This window comes from Salmo salar, chromosome ssa13, assembly GCF_905237065.1.
Source record: "Salmo salar chromosome ssa13, Ssal_v3.1, whole genome shotgun sequence".
NCBI classification, from domain to species: Eukaryota; Metazoa; Chordata; class Actinopteri; order Salmoniformes; family Salmonidae; genus Salmo; species Salmo salar.
Genome location: NC_059454.1, coordinates 36,431,045 through 36,450,019, shown reverse-complemented (window position 1 = coordinate 36,450,019; position 18,975 = coordinate 36,431,045). Strand labels below are relative to the sequence as shown.

The following is an 18,975-nucleotide window of genomic DNA, read 5'->3' as shown; positions in this document are numbered from 1 at the left end:
CAGGGATCAGAGTACAAAAGTTATTATAAAGACGTAGGGCTTGTTTAGATTGAACTAATTTCAAAGATATCTTGGACAATGTAGCCTAACCTCATTAAAAAAGATTACAAACAAAGGGGTAGTTTTTAAGAAACGACTATATTTTGCATAATAATCAAATTGTTGTACATACATTATTCGTGTATGTCCTCCATTAGGAAACTAAATCTGACATTATTATAAGTTAAAGTGGGTATAATACGATCATTATAATCATTATAATGTAATTCAGTATTGAAATGCATTCCAAAAGGTTTTAGTAAGTTGACGTGAAAAAATATGTTCTGCCATTTCAATAGAGTTACAAATAACACAATGATTAAAGTCAAAGTTAAATCTCTGTCTTAAGAAATCATTACATGTGTAAATGTCATTCATTGTTTTGAGATTAACTTATTGAGCTTTAGGTGATAAAGGAAAAGAACAGTATCTGGTCCTTATTCTGACTATAGAAATCCTAATAAAATCTTGTAAAATACAGTGCATTCGGAAAGTGTTCAGACCCCTTGACTTTTTCCACATTTTGTTATGTTACAGCCGTATTCTAAAATGGATGAAATTGTTTTTCCCCCCCTAAAAAATCTACACACAATACCCCATAATGACAAAGCAAAAACAGGTTTTTAGAAATGTTTGCAAGTTCATAAAATATAAAACACTGAAATATTACATTCACATACAGTACCAGTCAAAAGGACATACCTACTCATTCAAGGGTTTTTCTTTAATTTGACTATTTTACTATTGTAGAATAATAGTGAAGACATGAAAACGATGAAATAACTAATATGCAATCATGTATGGTCCTGTGTGGCTCAGTTGGTAGAGCATGGTGTTTACAACGCCAGGGTTGTGGGTTCGATTCCCACGGGGGACCAGTACAACAACAAAAAAGGTGTGAAATATATGCATTCACTACTGTAAGTCGCTCTGGATAAGCGCGTCTGACTAAAATGTAAATGTAGTAACCCAAAAAGTTTTAAACAAATCAAAATATATTTTATATTTGAGATTCTTCAAAGTAGCCACCCTTTGCCCTGATGACATCTTTGCACACTCTTGCCATTCTCTCAACCAGCTTCACCTGGAATGCTTTTCCAACAGTCTTGAAGGAGTTACTACATATGCTGAGCACTTGTTGCCTGCTTTTCCTTCATTCTGCAGTCCAACTCATCCCAAACCATCTCAATTGAGTTGAGGTCGGGTGATTGTGGTGGCCAAGTCATCTGATGCAGCACTCCATCACTCTCCTTCTTGGTCAAATAGCCCTTACACAGCCTGGAGGTGTGTTGGGTCATTGTCCTGTTGAAAAACAAATTATAGTCCCACTAAGTGCAAACAAGATGGGATGGCGTATCATTTCAGAATGCTGTGGTAGCCATGCTGGTTAAGTGTGCCTAGAATTCTAAATAAAATCACAGACAGTGTCACCAGCAAAGCACCATCACACCACCTACTCCACACTTCACAGTGGGAACCACACATGCGGAGATCATCTGTTCACCTACTCTGCGTTTCATAAAGACACGGCGGTTGGAACCAAAAATCTCAAATTTGGACTCATCAGACCAAATTTCCACCGGTCTAATGTCCATTGTAAGTGTTTCTTGGCCCAAGCAAGTCTATTCCTCTTATTGGTGTCCTTTCGTAGTAGTTTCTTGCCAGCAATTCGACCATGAAGGCTTGATTCACACAGTCTCCTCTGAACAGTTGATGTTGAGATGTGTCTGTTATTTGAACTGTGAAGCATTTATTTTGCCTGCAATTTCTGAGGCTGGTAACTCTAATGAACTTATCCTCTGCAGCCCCTCTGGGGCTTCCTTTCATGTGGCTGTCCTCAGTTTCATCAAAAAGCCACTTTCATCAAAGAGCTTGATGGTTTTTGCAACTGCACTTAAATAAACTTTTCAAATTTCCTGACATTTTCTGGATTGGACCTTCATTGAACCTTCACATCTTAAAGTAATGATGGACTGTCGTTTCTCTTTGCTTATTTAAGCTGTTATTGCAATAATTTGGACTTGGTCTTTTACCAAATAGGGCTATCTTTTGTATACCAGCCCTACCTTGTCACAACACAACTGATTGGCTGAAATGCATTAAGAAGGAAAGAAATTCCACAAAATAACTTTTAACGAGGCACAACTGTTAATTTAAATGCATTTCAGGTGACTACCTCGTGAAGCTGGTTGAGAGAATGCCAAGAGTGTGCAAAGCTGTCATCAAGACAAAGGGTGGCTACTAACACTTTTTTGATTACTACATGATTCCATATGTGTTATCAAATCAAATTTTATTGGTCACATACACATGGTTAGCAGATGTTAATGTGAGAGTAGCGAAAGGCTTGTGCTTCTAGTTCCGACCATGCAGTAATATCTAAGAAGTAATCTAACAATTTCACAACAACTACCTTATACACACAAGTGTAAAGGAATGAATAAGAATATGTACATATAAATATATGGATGAGCGATGGCCGAACGGCATTGGAAAGATGCAGTAGATGGTATAGAGTACAGTATATACATATGAGATGAGTGATGTAGGGTATGTAAACATTATATAAAGTGGCATTGTTTAAAGTGACTAGTGATACATTTATTACATCCAATTTGTAATTATTAAAGTGGCTAGAGATTTGAGTCAGTATGTTGGCAGCAGCCACTCAATGTTAGTGATGGCAGTTTAACAGTCTGATGGCCTTGAGATAGAAGCTGTTATTTCATAGTTTTGATGTCTTCACCATTATTCTTCAATGTAGAAAATAGTAAAAATAAAGAAAAACACTTGAATGAGTACGTGTGTCCAAACTTTTGACTGGTACTGTATATATAGTAGGTATGATGTCCCAGGGACTAAATATACTCTTGTGGATGAGCACCGGTGTGCGCCAGGTTGACGATGTTGCACTTTTGGCACCTTTCATAAAAATCGAACTCTAGCGACCCTTCGCAGGCGGTCACAACAATAAACAAACAGAAATCCCCTTGCTAAATTTGTTAAAAAGGGAGAGAAAAAATGTATTGTTTTGATTCTGAGTTTTTGCGGGTTTATTTACATTGGTTTAGTGTTTACTTTCAATAGTAAAAACATGCACATTCGCATTCGAGGTCTGCTTGCACGTATGTGAGTCGTGACGTACAGTCATCGTGTTTTTGTCAAAGGCTACACTGACTGCGGATAGCTCTCCAGCTAGATTTGTTGCGGCATCCTTGAAATTCATATTTTGTTAGTAATTACTTAGAAAAACTCTTTCGCAATAGCCCACACTATTGCAGGAAAGCACACGCTACCATGGATCACATTTGGCATCCTCAACTGTGACTTGGACGTCTGCCATCATTGCATTGGAGTTAGCTAGTTAGCTTGCTAATGCTATCTAGCTAGGTGGTGGGTAGTTGTATTGCTTGATACTGTGTGTGCCATTCGTGTTCCTTATTTGGTAGTTTGTCTGTCATATTCATTCAAACCATTAACTCGTAGTTAGCTACGGTTATCTGCGACTAGTTGGCCTTGGCATAACCACCTGCTAGTTAGTTAGCTATTTGGAGTTGGAAAATGTCATAAGGTGACATCTTATTTAAAATCCTTGCATTGAGCAAATCTAATTCAACTCAAATTGGACAGATGCCAGTGTAACGTCGCTTATTTAACGAGTACAACTTCCTTCCAATTCAGCCCATACCTGGCACTAACTCGGAACCGATGCCTTGCTGGCACACGTGACCCCCCCCCCCACAAAAAAAGCGAGCCAGTCGGGGCCACGCGAAAATCTAGCAAATTATTGGCGCATGTGGGGACACTTCAGACTGAGGAGTAAATTCCACACATCCCCATGTGCTACACCAGCTTAGCCAAAGAATTGGAACGTTAGCTAGCTGTCTGAATCCAGCTGTGTTCGAATACTCATACTCAGTATGTAGTATGCTTATTGGTCATAATATGGATATAGTTAGTATACCAAGAGTTCCCGGATGTCAAACTACATTCCCCAAAATTCAAGTATTCTTAAGCAATACGGTCCGAGGAGGTGTGGTATATGGCTAATATATGACGGCTAAGGGCTGTTGCGGAGTGCCTGGACACATTTACAATAGTAATAATAGTAATAAGGCTCCTTTAGGGGTTTGTGGTATATGGCCATGGTCAATATACCACGGCTAAGGGCTGTGTCCAGGCACTCCGCGTTGCATCATGCATAAGAACAGCCCTTAGCCGTGGTATATTGACCATGGCCATATACCACAAACCCCCGAGGAGCCTTATTACTATTGTAAACTGGTTACCAATGTAATTAGAGCAGTACAACTAAATGTTTTGTCATACCCGTGGTATACTGTCTGATATACCATGGCTTTCAGCCAATCAGAATTCAGGGCTCAAACCACCCAGTTTATAAAAGTATACTTATCACTTTACAAGATCCCTGTCACGCCTAAAGATTTTACAATTGTTTAAGATGCCATTCCCTCAGGTGTTGCTTTATTATTCAGGAACGTGTCAAGACCTGATCCTCAGAACATGACCTTAACCCCCCGTCCCCGCAGGAGGGCTTTTGCCTTTTGGCAGGCCGTCATTGGAAATAAGAATGTGTTATTAACTTACTTGCCTAGTTAAATGAAGGTTAAATAAAAACATACCTATGATTAACCCTGTTGACTCATCAGTAGGAAAGATTTGTTTTTCTTTTGGTCCATTCAACAACAATAGAGCTATACAAGCCTTTTTTCAACAGGTTGTTGTATCTATACTTTATGTCATGCTTTATTGGAATGGTTTTATTGATAATATCGGTTGGGAAAAACATTTGGATGTTGCCACACATACATACTTATTAACAAAATGAAGGAAGTTTCTTTTAAAATTATTTATAAATATTATCCTGCCAACCACTATATGATTTAGTAAACCACCCTTTTTTACATTTACATTTACATAATTTAGCAGACGCTCTTATCCAGAGCGAGTTACAATTTTTTGGCATTGTATTCATGTAAGAAATCTGTGGCAAGACATCAGTAGATTTATAATTTAACACATTTATGAAGATTTACACCTATGATAGAAATAAGTTGAAACAATTTTACATAATTTTAATTTACGTAATTATTCTTTTGGCCAAAATTCTTATTTATAAATGTAAATTTACAAATAAAACACATTTTCTTACCTTACAAAATAAATGGAACTATATTTTAAAGACCATTAAATACTCTACCAACAAAAAAGCATTTAGAATTATAAATGTATGTATGTCCCTTAAGGTCCTTGTGTAATGTGATATTGTACCCCCTAGCCCAATTGTCCTTTGCATATTCTTAATATGTACTTGTGTTCCCCTATGTAAAATAATAATAATACAAAAATAAAAACAATTTCTCTAAAAAATAAATACAAACAAAATCCTAAATAAGCAGTGGATACAATTGCCGTGCTTTGAGGGCCCATAATGCAATTCTTCAGAAAATGGGCGTGCCTTCACAGCATTTTCAGGTTTGAAGAAAATCGTGCAAAATATAAGTAATTACTTTTCATATAAGTTACGTTACACATTATGTTGGCAGACAATTTGTTAGCTACGCTAGCCTTACGAACCACATAGCATATTATTACAGCAGTTGCTTGTATGCACCGGTATGTTAGCTAGCTATCTAACGTTAGTTGGCTACTAATACATCGAACTTGCCAGTATATTAACTGCAATCTAACTAACTACCCAACGTTTATTGACTTGACTATTCGTCATTCTTAGCTTAGTCAATTGGTATAGTCCATTGTGCATTCTCAATGGACATTGTTCATGAAATCGTAAAATGTCTAGCTAGTAATTTGTTATGCTGACAAGCTAGCAAGAAGTTGCAATACAACAGCATCAAATTCCGGTAGACAGGCGAAGCACAAGTACACTCAACTAAAAGGATACCGTTCTTTTACAGTATGGGTATTCAAACACAGCTCAGGTCATGGCACCAATGTGAAGGACTGGATTTGATCCCTGATCATCTGTGCGGACAAGGCAGTTATTTCTAGATTTCTTATAGGTCTAGCTAGTTATTCAATTGTTGTTCACTGTAATATATTACAGTACTGCAAAAATCACTAAAGCTGGAGACTCTTATCTCCCTCACAAGCTTTAAGCACCAGCTGTCAGAGCAGTTCACAGATCACTGCACTTGTACATAGCCCATCTGTAAATAGCCCATCCAACTACCTCATCCCCATACTGTATTTATTTATCTTTCTTTTTTGCACCCCAGTATCTCTACTTGCACATTCATCTTCTGCACATTCTACCATTCCAGTGTTTATTAATTGCTATATTGTAATTACTTTGCCACCATGGCCTATTTATTGCCTTACCTCCCTTATCCTACCTCATTTGCACATGCTGTATATAGACTATTTCTGCTGTATTATTGATTGTGTTTGTTTATTCCATGTGTAACTCTGTGTTGTATGTGTCGAACTGCTTTGCTTTATCTTGGCCAGGTCGCAATTGCAAATGAGAACTTGTTCTCAACTGGCTTACCTGGTTAAATAAAGATGAAATTAAAAAATGCATTTTGCCTGCACATTAAACAGCTGTTAACCTCAGTGGTCGAGGTCTCATGTAATGTATCATAATTTGTCATCTTTGCACTTTGCCTACAAACTGTGTTCAATCGCGCTTTTCTGTTTTTGCCAGATATTGCAGCACGTTGAGATTCTTGAAACTTGAGGCACCCTTGTCAAGTACAGTACCATGGCTCCCAAAGACATCATGACCAACTCCCATGCCAAATCCATCCTCAATGCCATGAACGCACTTCGTAAGAGCAACACACTCTGTGACATCACTTTGAGAGTGGAGAATACTGACTTTCCTGTGCACCGCATTGTCCTGGCAGCCTGCAGTGACTACTTCTGCGCCATGTTCACCAGCGAGGTAACTGTAAGCACAAGACTGGCGATAATGTAGAGGTGACTCCTCACAAAACCAGGACAAAAAAAGGTTGCCAGGAAATCTAATCCTAACAAGACTCTGATCACCAGTGTCATCAGCAATAATAACTTTCTAAATACTTTTGCTGGTGGTTCTCTTTATATGCAGAACGAGACAGGGAATAATTGATTAACTGATTCTGAGGTTGACATTACCAAAATAGTTTCTACATATGCCTTGTGCTTAGAACCCAGCTAAGATTTGTGTAGGCTGAAATTAAACTGATATTCATTTCTTGAGAAATATGTCTTTCGGTGTCTATCGGACTGCCATCTGGTTATTAATTTACTAAAAACTTGAACTAAATTGCATGGATCATATTCTCAACCATGAAAAAGCCATGAAAGTGCATAGCAGAAATAGTCCAATGCTAATTATTTCTCTGCAGCTCAGTTGACCTAGTTTCTTTCCTTTAACATTTTTAGCTCTCTAGGAATCATCAGGTGAGCATTGCTCTTTTACTATCAAAGCTGACTATAATTCACAGCTGCCTACACATGTATGACAAATAGTAAACAATTTATATTTTTTTGTGTGATGTATTCCCCTTTAGTCTCTTCTCACAGCCAGATGGATCGTGCGGAGCATCCAGGGTCTAGCGAGAGAGACTAGTACTACTAGTAATACTAGTAACTAGTCATTTAAGTTGACCTGTCTGTCTTTGCTGTTGTTCTTTTGCAGCTGTCAGAGAAAGGGAAATCCTTCGTAGACATTCAGGGGTTGACTGCGTCCACCATGGAGATCCTGCTGGACTTTGTTTACACAGAGACAGTCCTGGTCACAGTGGAGAATGTCCAGGAACTGCTTCCTGCTGCCTGTCTGCTGCAGCTCAAAGGTAAGTTGAGAAGTCAAAAAAGAATATGACAACCCCTGGACAGGGTGTGCTATATGCACTATACTTTACATCCACTGTATATACTCTGTGGAATAAAGTAGCATTTTGTTTTACTTTAATAAAATATTAACTAGGAAAGTCAGAACAAATTCTTACTTACGATGACGGCCTACCAAAAGGCCTCCTGCGGGGACGGGAGCTGGGATTAAAAATGTTTAAAAAAATATATCTATAATAGGACAAAACACACATCACAACAAGAGAGACACCTCAACACTAGATAAAGAGAGACCTAAGACAACAACATACCATGGCAGCAACACATGACAACACAGCATGATAGCAACACAACATGACAACAACATGGCAGCAGCATAAAACATTGTGCAAACATTATTGGGCACAGACAACAGCACAAAGGGCAAGAAGGTAGAGACAACAATACATCACGCAAAGCAGCCACAACTGTCAGTAAGTGTCCATGATTGAGTCTTTGAATGAAGAGATTGAGATAAAACTGTCCAGTTTGAGTGTTTGTTGCAGCTCATTTCAGTCGCTAGCTGCCATTAAAATGAAAAAAGATGAGCGATCCAGGGATGTGCATGCTTTGGGGACCTTTTGTGACGATGTGCGCTGAGAGTCGGGAAGCAAGTTCAGGGAGTGAGTGTTTTAATAAATAAACGCAACATAATACAAAACAAGAAACACGAACAACGCACAGACATGAAACAGAAACAATAACGCCTGGGGAAGGAACCAAAGGGACTGACATATATGGGGAAGGTAATCTGGGAGGTGATGGAGTCCAGGTGAGTCTGATGACGCGCAGGTGCGCGTAATGATGGTGACAGGTGTGCTCCATAACGAGCAGCCTGGTGACCTAGAGGCCGGAGAGGGAGCACATGTGACACCTTTAACAGAATGTGACTGGTGGAACAGGTGTTGTATGTGGAGAATGAGGGCTGCAGTAGATATCTCAGATAGGGGGGAGTGAGGCCTGAGAGGGTTTTATAAATAAGCATCAACCAGTGGGTCTTGCGACGGGTATACAGAGATGACCAGTTTACAGAGGAGTATAGAGTGCAGTGATGTGTCCTATAAGGAGCAGTGGTGGCAAATCTGATGGCCGAATGGTAAAGAACATCTAGCCACCCGAGAGCACCCTTACCTGCCGATCTATAAATTACATCTCCGTAATTGAACATGGGATGGTCATCTGAGTAAGGGTTAGTTTGGCAGCTGGGGTGAAAGGAGCGATTACGATAGAGGAAACCAAGTCTAGATTTAACTTTAGTCTGTAGCTTTGATATGTGCTGAGAGAAGGACAGTGTACCATCTAGCCATACTCTCAGGAGGTAGTAATCACACCGGTGGGGAGAAGGGCATTCTTCTTACCAAACCACATGACCTTAGTTTTGGAGGTGTTCAGAACAAGGTTAAGGAACGGACCCTTTTTTTTTTTCCATTTTTGCCTAAAATGACATACCCAAATCCAGAAACAGCAGGGGTTCAAACTTTAGAACCCAGTTCCTACATTTGAATATAAAATTTGATTTTAGCAAACAAAACTATGCTACATTTTATCTCTGGGACCCTCAGGATGACAAATCAGAGCAATATTACTGAATGTAAGTACATTATTTACCTTCAGAGGTGAATGTACAAACCAGTTGCCGTGATAAGTTTGTTGTTGTTGTGCACTCTCCTCAAACAATAGCGTGGCATTTTTTCACTGTAATAGCTACTGTAAATTGGACAGTGCAGTGAGATTAACAACAATTTAAGCTTTCTGCCCATATAAGACAAGTCTATGTCCTGGGAAATGTTCTTGTTACTTACAACGTCATGCTAATCACATTAGCGCATGTTAGCTCAATCATCCCGGTGAAGGGACACCGATCCCGTAGAGGATAACGACTTGGGGCAAGCCATTGTAAGTTCAGAGTCACTCGCCACAACAGTGCATGTGTGCTGGAGGTGAGCGATAGCTCGGGAGAGAGGGGGGAGTGTAGCGAGGGTACCTGTACCAGACGGGGAGACAGGTAGTAGGTGTCACACCCACTTGGGAGAAGCTTTTTTCTGGAGGCAGATTTCTGGTATAAAATTCCAGTGGATGGACTCTGAACAGTGGGAGGGGGCTTCAAAGGCCTCTCGATTTGGGTGGGGTAGGCTGTGAGAGACTCCTGTCATTGTTGGGCTCAAAGGCTTTGACTTTTGTATCTGTTCTGTCCTAGCTAGCTTGGCAGCCTTAACTAAGCGTTCAGTCCCCATAAAGTAAAATATATCATTGTATTGTACTCAATTTTTATTTTTTCTTCTTGGCTTTCAAAACAGTTGTATGACAGTTAAATCTAAATCTGCTCCTTTGTAAAAGGAAATGCATACCCATCAGCACCCCTTATCAGGTTTGTGCAATATGATTGGCTAATGTGTTGCTAATTTGATAATATCGTTGAAACATTGTTAATTTTTCTCAACAAGTTTTTAGCAAAATAAAGATGTACTAGGCAGAAATCGCTCTGCCATTTCCAGGTTGCTAAAATACACATTTCAGTTTGTGAAGAAAACAAGCAGGTACAGTGTAGAGAATCATTGTACCATCTAAACCGCTGTGAAATATATTTTCTATAACGAAAAATATTGTATTTTCAGCTGTTTGAAGCTGGTGTACAAAACCAAAAGTGAAAGACGCAAAAACAATCGTAAGAAAATAAATGACACACATAGAACATATCTACCGCTTCTTAGACTTGCTTTTGATGAGAATGACAGAAATATAACACACATTTCTATGTGAATTTTGGCAGGTTGCCCAAAAAGTTACATATTGCAGTTTTAAATACTTCAACATTATTTCACAAATTAACGTACAGCACTTCTTTGTATTCCTCAGGAGTGAAAAGAGCATGTTGTGACTTTCTGGATAGTCAGCTTGATCCCACAAACTGCCTGGGCATTCGGGACTTTGCTGAGACCCACAATTGCGTTGACCTGATGCAGGCCGCTGAGCTCTTCTCTCAGAAGCACTTCCCTGAGGTTGTTCAACATGAGGAGTTTATGCTGCTCTGCCAGAACGAGGTTGAAAAACTAGTTAAATGCGATGAAATCCAGGTAAACAAAGGTGGATTTGGTGAGGTATTATACCTGTGTTTTAACGCTCTAATTGGATAGTAATATTGTTGTTGTTACATTGTAGCCTTTGTAAATGCATATTAATGGAGTTGAATGGTTTGTGTAATAGGAAAAGTCACTGTTCCTCTTTTGTAATTACAACTCAATTTCTATGCAATTAAACTACAATTACTGAAGAACTAAGTAACAACGTGTTAATACAATGTTGTTACTAGTGTAATTAGGATGACACCTGAACACCTGAAACACCTGAAACTACAATTACTGAAGAACTAAGTAACAACGTGTTAATACAATGTTGTTACTAGTGTAATTAGGATATGACACCTGAAACCCCACCTCTTCAAGGAATACCTGGGATAGGATAAAGTAATCCTTCTAACCCCCCCCTTAAAAGATTTAGATGCACTATTGTAAAGTGGTTGTTCCACTGGATATTATAAGGTGAATGCACCAATTTGTAAGTCGCTCTGGATAAGAGCGTCTGCTAAATGACTAAAATGTAAATGTAAAATAAGAGAAACTTGATGTAAAGTGCTACCAAAGTTGGAATAGTTTACTGAATTTGTTTGTGAATTCAGAGAGCACACAGTCATGCTGCCTCAGGTGCATTTCTGATCTCCATTCAGGGTCATCTTTGAAAGCGTGGGGGACACTTTTCACAAGTCTCAAATTGGAAAGGAACGGTGCAAGTGTAGACCTGCAATAATCTCCATTAATGGGGCCCCCTGTGCAGATTTGCCTGGCTCTGAAATTATGGGGAAGACAATTTGATTTAAGTATGCTTTTGTGCTCTGAAAATTCCTGTCTTTAACCACACAGCGCATATCTTTCTTTATAAAAAAATAATTATAACTATGGGACTTGATTTATAGTTTACCTATTAATTCAAAGTATTTTGGTTTGTCATGATTTTCGAGATCAAAATGTGTGTAATATACAGTGCATTTAGAAAGTATTCAGACCCCTTGACCTTTTCCACATTTTGTTACGTTACAGCCTTATTCTAAAATGGATTAAATAATTTTCCCCCCTCATCAATCTACACACAATACCCCAGAATAACAAAGACAAAAACAGGTTTTTAGAAATGTTTGCAAATGTATAAAAAAACATAAATATTACATTAACACAAGTATTCAGACCCTTTCCTCAGTACTTTGTTGACGCACCTTTGGCAGCGATTACAGCCTCAAGTCTTCTTGGGTATGGCGCTAGAAGCTTGAAACACCTGTATTTTGGGAGTTTCTCCCATTCTTCTCTGCAGATCCTCTCAAGCTCTGTCAGGTTGGATGGGGAGCCTTGCTGCACAGCTATTTTCAGGTCTCTCCAGAGATGTTCGATCGGGTGCAAGTCCGGGCTCTGGTTGGGCCACTCAACGACATTTAGAGACTTGTCCCGAAGCCACTCCTGGGTTGTCTTGGCTGTGTGCTTAGGTTTGTTATCCTGTTGGAAGTTGAACCTTAGCCCCAGTCTGAGGTCCTGAGTGCTCTGGAGCAGGTTTACATCAAGGATCTCTCTGTACTTTGCTCCGTTCATCTTTCCCTCAATCCTGCCTAATCTCCTAGTCCCGGCCGCTGAAAAACATCCCCACAGCATGATGCTGCCACCACCATGCTTCACTGTAGGGATGGTGCCTGGTTTCCTCCAGACGTGATGCTTGGCATTCAGGCCAGAGTTCAATCTTGGTTTTGTCAGAACAGAATCTTGTTTCTCATGGTCTGAGAGTTCTTTAGATGCCTTTTGGCAAACTCCAAGAGGGCTGTCATGTGCCTTTTACTGAGGAGTGGCTTCCGTCTGGCCACTCTACTATAAAGGTGCTGCATAGATGGTTGTTATCCCATCTCCACAGAGGAACTCTGGAGCTCTGTCACAGTGATCATTGGGTTCTTGGTCACCTCCCTGAACAAGGCCATTCTCCCTCGATTGCTCAGTTTGGCCGGGCGGCCAGCTCTAGGAAGAGGCTTGGTGGTTCCAAACTTTTTCCATTTAAGAATAATGGAGGCTACTGTGTTCTTGGGGACCTTCAATGCTGAATAAATGTTTTGGTACCCTTCTCCAGATCTCTGCCTCGACACAATACTGTCTCGGAGCTCTACGGACAATTCCTTTGACCTCATGACTTGGTTTTTGCTCTGACATGCACTGTCAATTGTGGGACCTTATATACTGCAGACAGCTGTGTGTGCCTTTCAAATCATGTCCAATCAATTGAATTTACCACAGGTGGACTCCAATCAAGTTGTATAAACATCAAGGATGATCAATGGAAACAGGATGCACCTGAGCTCAATTTCGAGTCTCATAGCAAAGGGTCTGAATACTTATGTAAATAAGGTATTCGTTTTTTATTTGTAATACATTTGCAAAAATGTCTAAAACCTTTTTCACTGTCATTATGGGGTATTGTGTGTAGATTGAAGAGGGCATTTTTTTATTTCATCCATTTTAGAATAAGGCTGTAACGTAAGAAAATGTGGAAAAAGGGAAGGGGTCTGAACATTTTCTGAATGCACTGTACACTTAGTTAAATCAAAGGCACAATTTCCTGTTATTTTTGTAACTGTGCCGTAGTTGACAGTATCTACATCATAAATGAAAATCTGACTTTGACTTTCCTCTTGAAGTTGATCTCAGTTATTTGGACACAGCAAATTGGCCAGTGTTACCTAGTGTTGATTTTTCGGTCTAAAATGTATAGTGTTGATTCAGGAGTTAAATGAACTCTGTGTTAAATTAACAGTCATTGGTGTAAAATAACCCCAGTGTTGGTGTTAATAACTAGTGATGTTACATTTGATACAGGAGCTCAGAGGAGTGCGTCAAAATCGCTAAGCAGCTAACTTCCAAGCAGTGTGCCGATGCGTGCATCACTTTATCAGAAGTCAAATCAAATCATCAATGACGTCCGAAGCTTCATTTGATCATGTGCTTTTTCAAAACGTGTGTTGCGAGATCCCACTGATTTGGCTGTGGTTTCGGTGCTTTCTTAGATTCTAAGCGGCTTTCAAACACCGACCTCTACTGGACACCATACTTACATATATAGTTTTTTGTACAAAAACTTTCACCTGACCAGTAGCTTAGCAAGTAGAGTATGGAACATTCAGGGATGTTAGGGTATGAGGTCGAATCCCATTGAAGACCTACTGTTTTGAAAATTGTTTTGTGTGAAACCACACTTTCTGCATTGTTGTTCAAATTTTTATTTTACTTACTAAAAGCTTCTGTCTTAAGCATCCTAACTAATGCCATAGATTCAGTTTTTGAAAAAAAGTCAACTTGAAGGCAAAAATGGGAAGTATGATATAAGGTGCAAACCTGGTATTCCAACTGATTATAGGCTACTAAAGCTAACAACTTACCGCTGCACCACAGAGAAAAAAATGTATATCTGATCATCACATGCTGCTATTTATTGCTGACGAGCAGATGTTACTAATGAGCATTGTGAACAGATAACGAAGCGCAGAGTAATTAACAATTTCAGAAAGCCTCAGTTTCCCTTCACTGTTAATAATCAGAGTTGAACCAAAACCACGCCCATCATTATCATATTTCCCAGAATGCTCTATTTCAGGAAGATTTTTAGAGTTGTTTGTTTCAATATCTATGTTTTGCATGTACGTTGTTTTATTGATTAATTCATCTTATGCCACTTAAATATAAATAACAAATGTTTCTAAACTAATCCAATCTGTTACTTGGACTCATTGCACACGTTACTGAAATGGTTGTTAAAGTTTATATGCTTTAGGTAGTCTCAAATCTGAGTCTTCCCAATCCTGGCAGTCATTCTGAATACAGGTTGCGGGTGAATAAGAATTCCAAATGTTGGATATCCCCACTCTGGCTGGATTCCAATTGGAATTACATATCACTTTGCAAGCCAGCGCAAGTGGACTTGAAATCATGATATGGCCTGTAAACTGTGAATTTCAGGCCACTGTATTAGGGTAAAACCAGGCCCTCAGTATAAGGCCTTATGAAATACCTATTGTATTGTCACATTTTTTTATTATGAAAGCATTTTCGCTTAGGAACTCATTGGGTGAAGGCCACAGGACTGAAAATGAATGAATGCAACAACCATGTGTCTGTCACTAACAAATACGGTCTTGAAATACAATTCACTAGAAAGGCAAGGAACATTGGGAAATATGCAAATAAGGCTTTACACTAGGCAGTGTGTTAATTATAACTGAAACGTGTGGACCCTTATAGACACTGGAACAGTGTTAAATGTAATACTGTGTTGATTTAAAACTGCAGAATTTGCTGTGAAGAAATCAGTGTGATTGAGTGAATGCATGTTTGACCTTGGGTGGTTATACTCTGGGATTACCGTTTTTACAACAAGCATGTTTGGTTTTGTTGTCAGGGTGTGGTTGTCAATACATGTTTTCTCTATTTGCAGGTGGACTCAGAGGAGCCTGTATTCGAGGCAGTGTTGAATTGGGTTAAACACAATAGGAAAGAGAGGGAGACGTATTTATCGGAGATGCTGGAGCATGTGCGGATGCCTTTGCTCACTCCGCGCTATATCACAGACGTTATCGACTCAGAGGTGAGGCAGCTAGACCACACACTATCACGTGATGTAGGCAGTTTTCTTGTCTTAGCCCTCCCCATAATGGATTTGTGTTAATACATCAACAGCCAGTTTCCCGTACATAAATTAAACCCAGTCCTGGCCTAAAATCCACTTTCAATGAAGATTCTCCATTGAGCATGATTTATAGTGTGAGTCTGGGAAACAGGCCTCAAGTGTTGAACAAGGGAAGAAACTTTTGTGGTGTTTTATGTCTTATTAATGTCTGGATAAAGTACTGTATATGTTGTGACGTGTTCCAGCCCCTCATTCGATGCAGTCTTCCCTGTCGAGACCTTGTTGATGAGGCCAAGAAATTCCACCTTAGACCTGAGCTGAGGAGTGAGATGCAGGGGCCACGCACCCAAGCCAGATTAGGTACAGCACTGCCCTCCCTTTTTTGAGGTGCTTTCCTTGTCCTAATAATAGGGATACAATACAAGCTTAGTGGGAGTTGCCACCTTGTTATTGATGTGAAAAAGTGATTCACTGTTGCTCTTTCAAGGTGCCAAGGAGGTCCTGCTCGTTATTGGAGGATTCGGCAGTCAACAATCCCCTATAGATATTGTTGAGAAGTATGATCCTAAAACTCAGGAGTGGAGCTTTTTACCTGTAAGTAGCATTTTTTTATTAGACATTTTGGCTCTATTCTCTGATCATGGTTAACTTATCCCAAGCATATTTTTAAAGAACATTGCTCGGAAAAGGCGTTACGTGGCTACCGTGTCCCTCAATGACCGCGTGTATGTGATTGGCGGCTACGATGGTCGATCGCGGCTTAGCTCGGTGGAGTGCTTGGACTACACGGCCGACGAGGATGGTATCTGGTACAACGTCGCCACTATGAATGTACGGCGTGGCCTTGCCGGGGCGACAACACTCGGAGGTAAAGGATCTTCTCTGATTGACAGTCCTCATTGTCATGGGGTTTACAAAAGCAAATAGCACTGAAGAGAATGACTGTCCTCAGATGTTACAAAACCCTGTAAGTGTTATCTAAAGCAGACTTCCAAAAAGTTGTTGGAACATTTCCTACCATATCTTTTCTCACTTTTGTGCCCACAGATATGATCTATGTTGCTGGAGGCTTTGACGGTAGTCGCCGTCACACCAGCATGGAACGATATGACCCCAATATTGACCAGTGGAGTATGCTGGGGGACATGCAGACAGCCAGGGAAGGGGCTGGCCTGGTGGTGGCTAGTGGACTCATATACTGTCTAGGTGGGTATTCAAGATGTTTTATTTAAGTTTGTAATGGTGTTGATGTATAAATATTTAAAATACCACCTGTTTTTCCCCTGACCTTAGTAAGGATGTATGTCATTTGTTGCAGGTGGGTACGACGGATTGAACATCCTCAATTCAGTGGAACGGTATGACCCTCACACAGGACACTGGACTAATGTTACCCCCATGGCTACCAAACGCTCAGGTCAGTACTCCAGAGTATGACAATATAATAGTATCAGGGCTGTATATAGATTATATACAGTATGGCTCTCTCTACATATGGCTATGGTTAGTATGTCTGAAGGGCCTATAATCTTTGTTGTAGGGGCCAGTGTAGCCTTGCTCAACGACCACATCTATGTGGTGGGAGGCTTCGATGGAACAGCGCATCTTGACTCGGTGGAGTTTTACAACATTAGGACAGACTATTGGACCACGGTAGCCAGTATGACCACTCCCCGCTGCTACGTAGGAGCTACCGTCCTCCGGGGACGACTCTACGCCATAGCTGGGTAAGCCTAAACATCCCAATCCTTCTCCGGCTTTAATATATTTAAAATATCCAATATTTTAAAGGAGTGGAAATTCACTGTCCTTTCGTATGTTTATTGCTTTTAATGACAGACAGATGAGAAACAAATGGGGGAGACAGGTGAAGAGGAGATACAGAGTCAAGGGAGGACACAGGGATTGAACCCCGGTCTCCGGCTGAGAGTTGTACATGTGCATAGAGCCAGGAGTGTTACCATCCGACCACGACTCTGTACCCAACTTCAGTATTGACAGAGATATAGATGCATTTTGGTTGGGATTATTCATATAAATTATGTATGACAACTCTTTTAATTGCTTTATATTATTCTTACTTAGATAACATTGTAATATCTGAATCATAAAAGCAACCTCCCCTTATGGTCCAGTCTTCGATTATGAGGATGTGACTGAACACAGCCATATGATGTTGTTCATTCTCCCCTGTGCTCTTTTGTCCTCTCTCCAGGTATGATGGAAACTCCCTTCTGAGCAGTATCGAGTGTTACGACCCAGTGATTGACAACTGGGAGGTGGTCACCTCCATGGCCACACAGCGCTGCGATGCAGGAGTATGTGTCCTGCGAGAGAAGTGAGATTTACCTCAGAAAAGTCAGATGAAGCGGAGGAGGGCAGGCAGCTAGTCCTGAACCTGAATTTGATATTTACTTGCCACTACTATGGAGCGACACAGGGATCATTCACTTGCAGGCCAGTGTGCTATATGCCCTCCCCGAAGTCTCTTGATGGATTGTTTATCAGACTCTCTCATCTGAGTTTGGTTACTTCTGTGGGAAAACTCTTGGTATTCAATGGATAAGGGACAGGGGGTGTATAACAGAGATGAGTTATTTCAGTCTCCTCATCAACAGTTGTGGCATCCAAGAAGACATCCATCCCAACCCACTCGATTGCATGACACTCTTTTAGTGGTTCCCATTGTAGTGGTTACCTGTGAGGTACATTTTTGACTCGTCTTTTAAAGTGCAATATATTTCTCTACTTCTGTTATGGGCCATGGAGCAGAAGAAACACAAGAGAATCCAGTTTGCTGCTGCTAGATGCCTTATGCCCCTGTGGCCCACATTGAACCTAACAACCACGATGCCTCATTAGGACTGTGATGATTGTTGTCATACCATCAAGTATGATGATTATTTAGCTTTTGCCAGGTTATCAATTAGAAAACCCTTTGTAGATTTTGTAATTATGTATAAAGTGCTTTTAGAAACAAAATCACTTCTTGAATAATTGGTATTTACCTGACACAGTCATTATTTTCAATGTATAAAAGACATTTTGAAATGAATTACATTTTAGGGAAAGCGTTTCATAATTGCACATGATTCCTTGCTCTTTTGCTGTTCTGTCATCTTGTAAAAATCACTTTGTCCCCGGCGACAGACTGAAGAACACTGCTAATAAAGCAAAAATGTTTTGTTTTTTTATGTGTGTATGGTGCATGCATTTGTCCACAGTGGATTTGTTTCGACAAGAAAAAAACTTGACTGCTATTCTCCAGGGCAAGTGCAAAATACTGACTAGTCTTTTGTTGTTACATGAAAAGTGAATAAACATTGTGATAATTTAGCGCTTTTATATTTGTATTCGTTATTAAGGCTATTCAGA

General features: G+C 40.0%; 1 protein-coding gene and 1 non-coding gene across 7 annotated transcripts; both read left to right on the top strand.

The window, feature by feature from the left end:
• Positions 1-841: 841 nt before the first annotated feature.
• On the top strand, positions 842-917 carry trnav-uac (transfer RNA valine (anticodon UAC)). The gene has a single exon. It is a non-coding gene; the product is annotated as a tRNA-Val (tRNA).
• A 2,237-nt stretch (positions 918-3,154) lies between these two features.
• On the top strand, positions 3,155-18,936 carry LOC106567202 (kelch-like protein 12). 6 transcript variants are annotated; one of them, XR_001320016.2, is made up of 14 exons: positions 3,156-3,432; positions 6,728-6,967; positions 7,450-7,467; positions 7,706-7,859; positions 10,753-10,970; positions 15,409-15,558; positions 15,846-15,960; positions 16,088-16,194; positions 16,273-16,468; positions 16,648-16,806; positions 16,919-17,017; positions 17,141-17,327; positions 17,440-17,643; positions 17,816-18,936. XR_001320016.2 is itself a non-coding variant. In XM_014136215.2 (13 exons), the coding sequence occupies exons 2-13, from the start codon at positions 6,785-6,787 to the stop codon at positions 17,940-17,942; spliced, it is 1,713 nt and encodes a 570-aa protein (XP_013991690.1). In that variant the 5' UTR covers positions 3,155-3,432; positions 6,728-6,784; the 3' UTR covers positions 17,943-18,936. The 6 variants fall into 6 exon arrangements, 5 of the variants coding, with proteins under 5 accessions (XP_013991690.1, XP_013991693.1, XP_013991692.1 ...); XM_014136215.2 differs by lacking the exon at positions 17,440-17,643 and having other exon boundaries at positions 3,155-3,432; XM_014136218.2 differs by having other exon boundaries at positions 17,440-18,936.
• The last annotated feature ends 39 nt before the right edge of the window (positions 18,937-18,975 follow it).

What these genes read in the sequence shown, in the direction of transcription:
- LOC106567202 (XM_014136215.2), top strand. Translation starts at nt 6,785, where the DNA reads ATGGCTCCCAAAGACATCATGACCAACTCCCATGCCAAATCCATCCTC. An exon ending in CGGGGCGACAACACTCGGAG is followed by an intron (nt 16,469 to 16,647) that starts GTAAAGGATCTT and finishes TTGTGCCCACAG; the next exon opens with ATATGATCTATGTTGCTGGA. An exon ending in CATGGCTACCAAACGCTCAG is followed by an intron (nt 17,018 to 17,140) that starts GTCAGTACTCCA and finishes TCTTTGTTGTAG; the next exon opens with GGGCCAGTGTAGCCTTGCTC.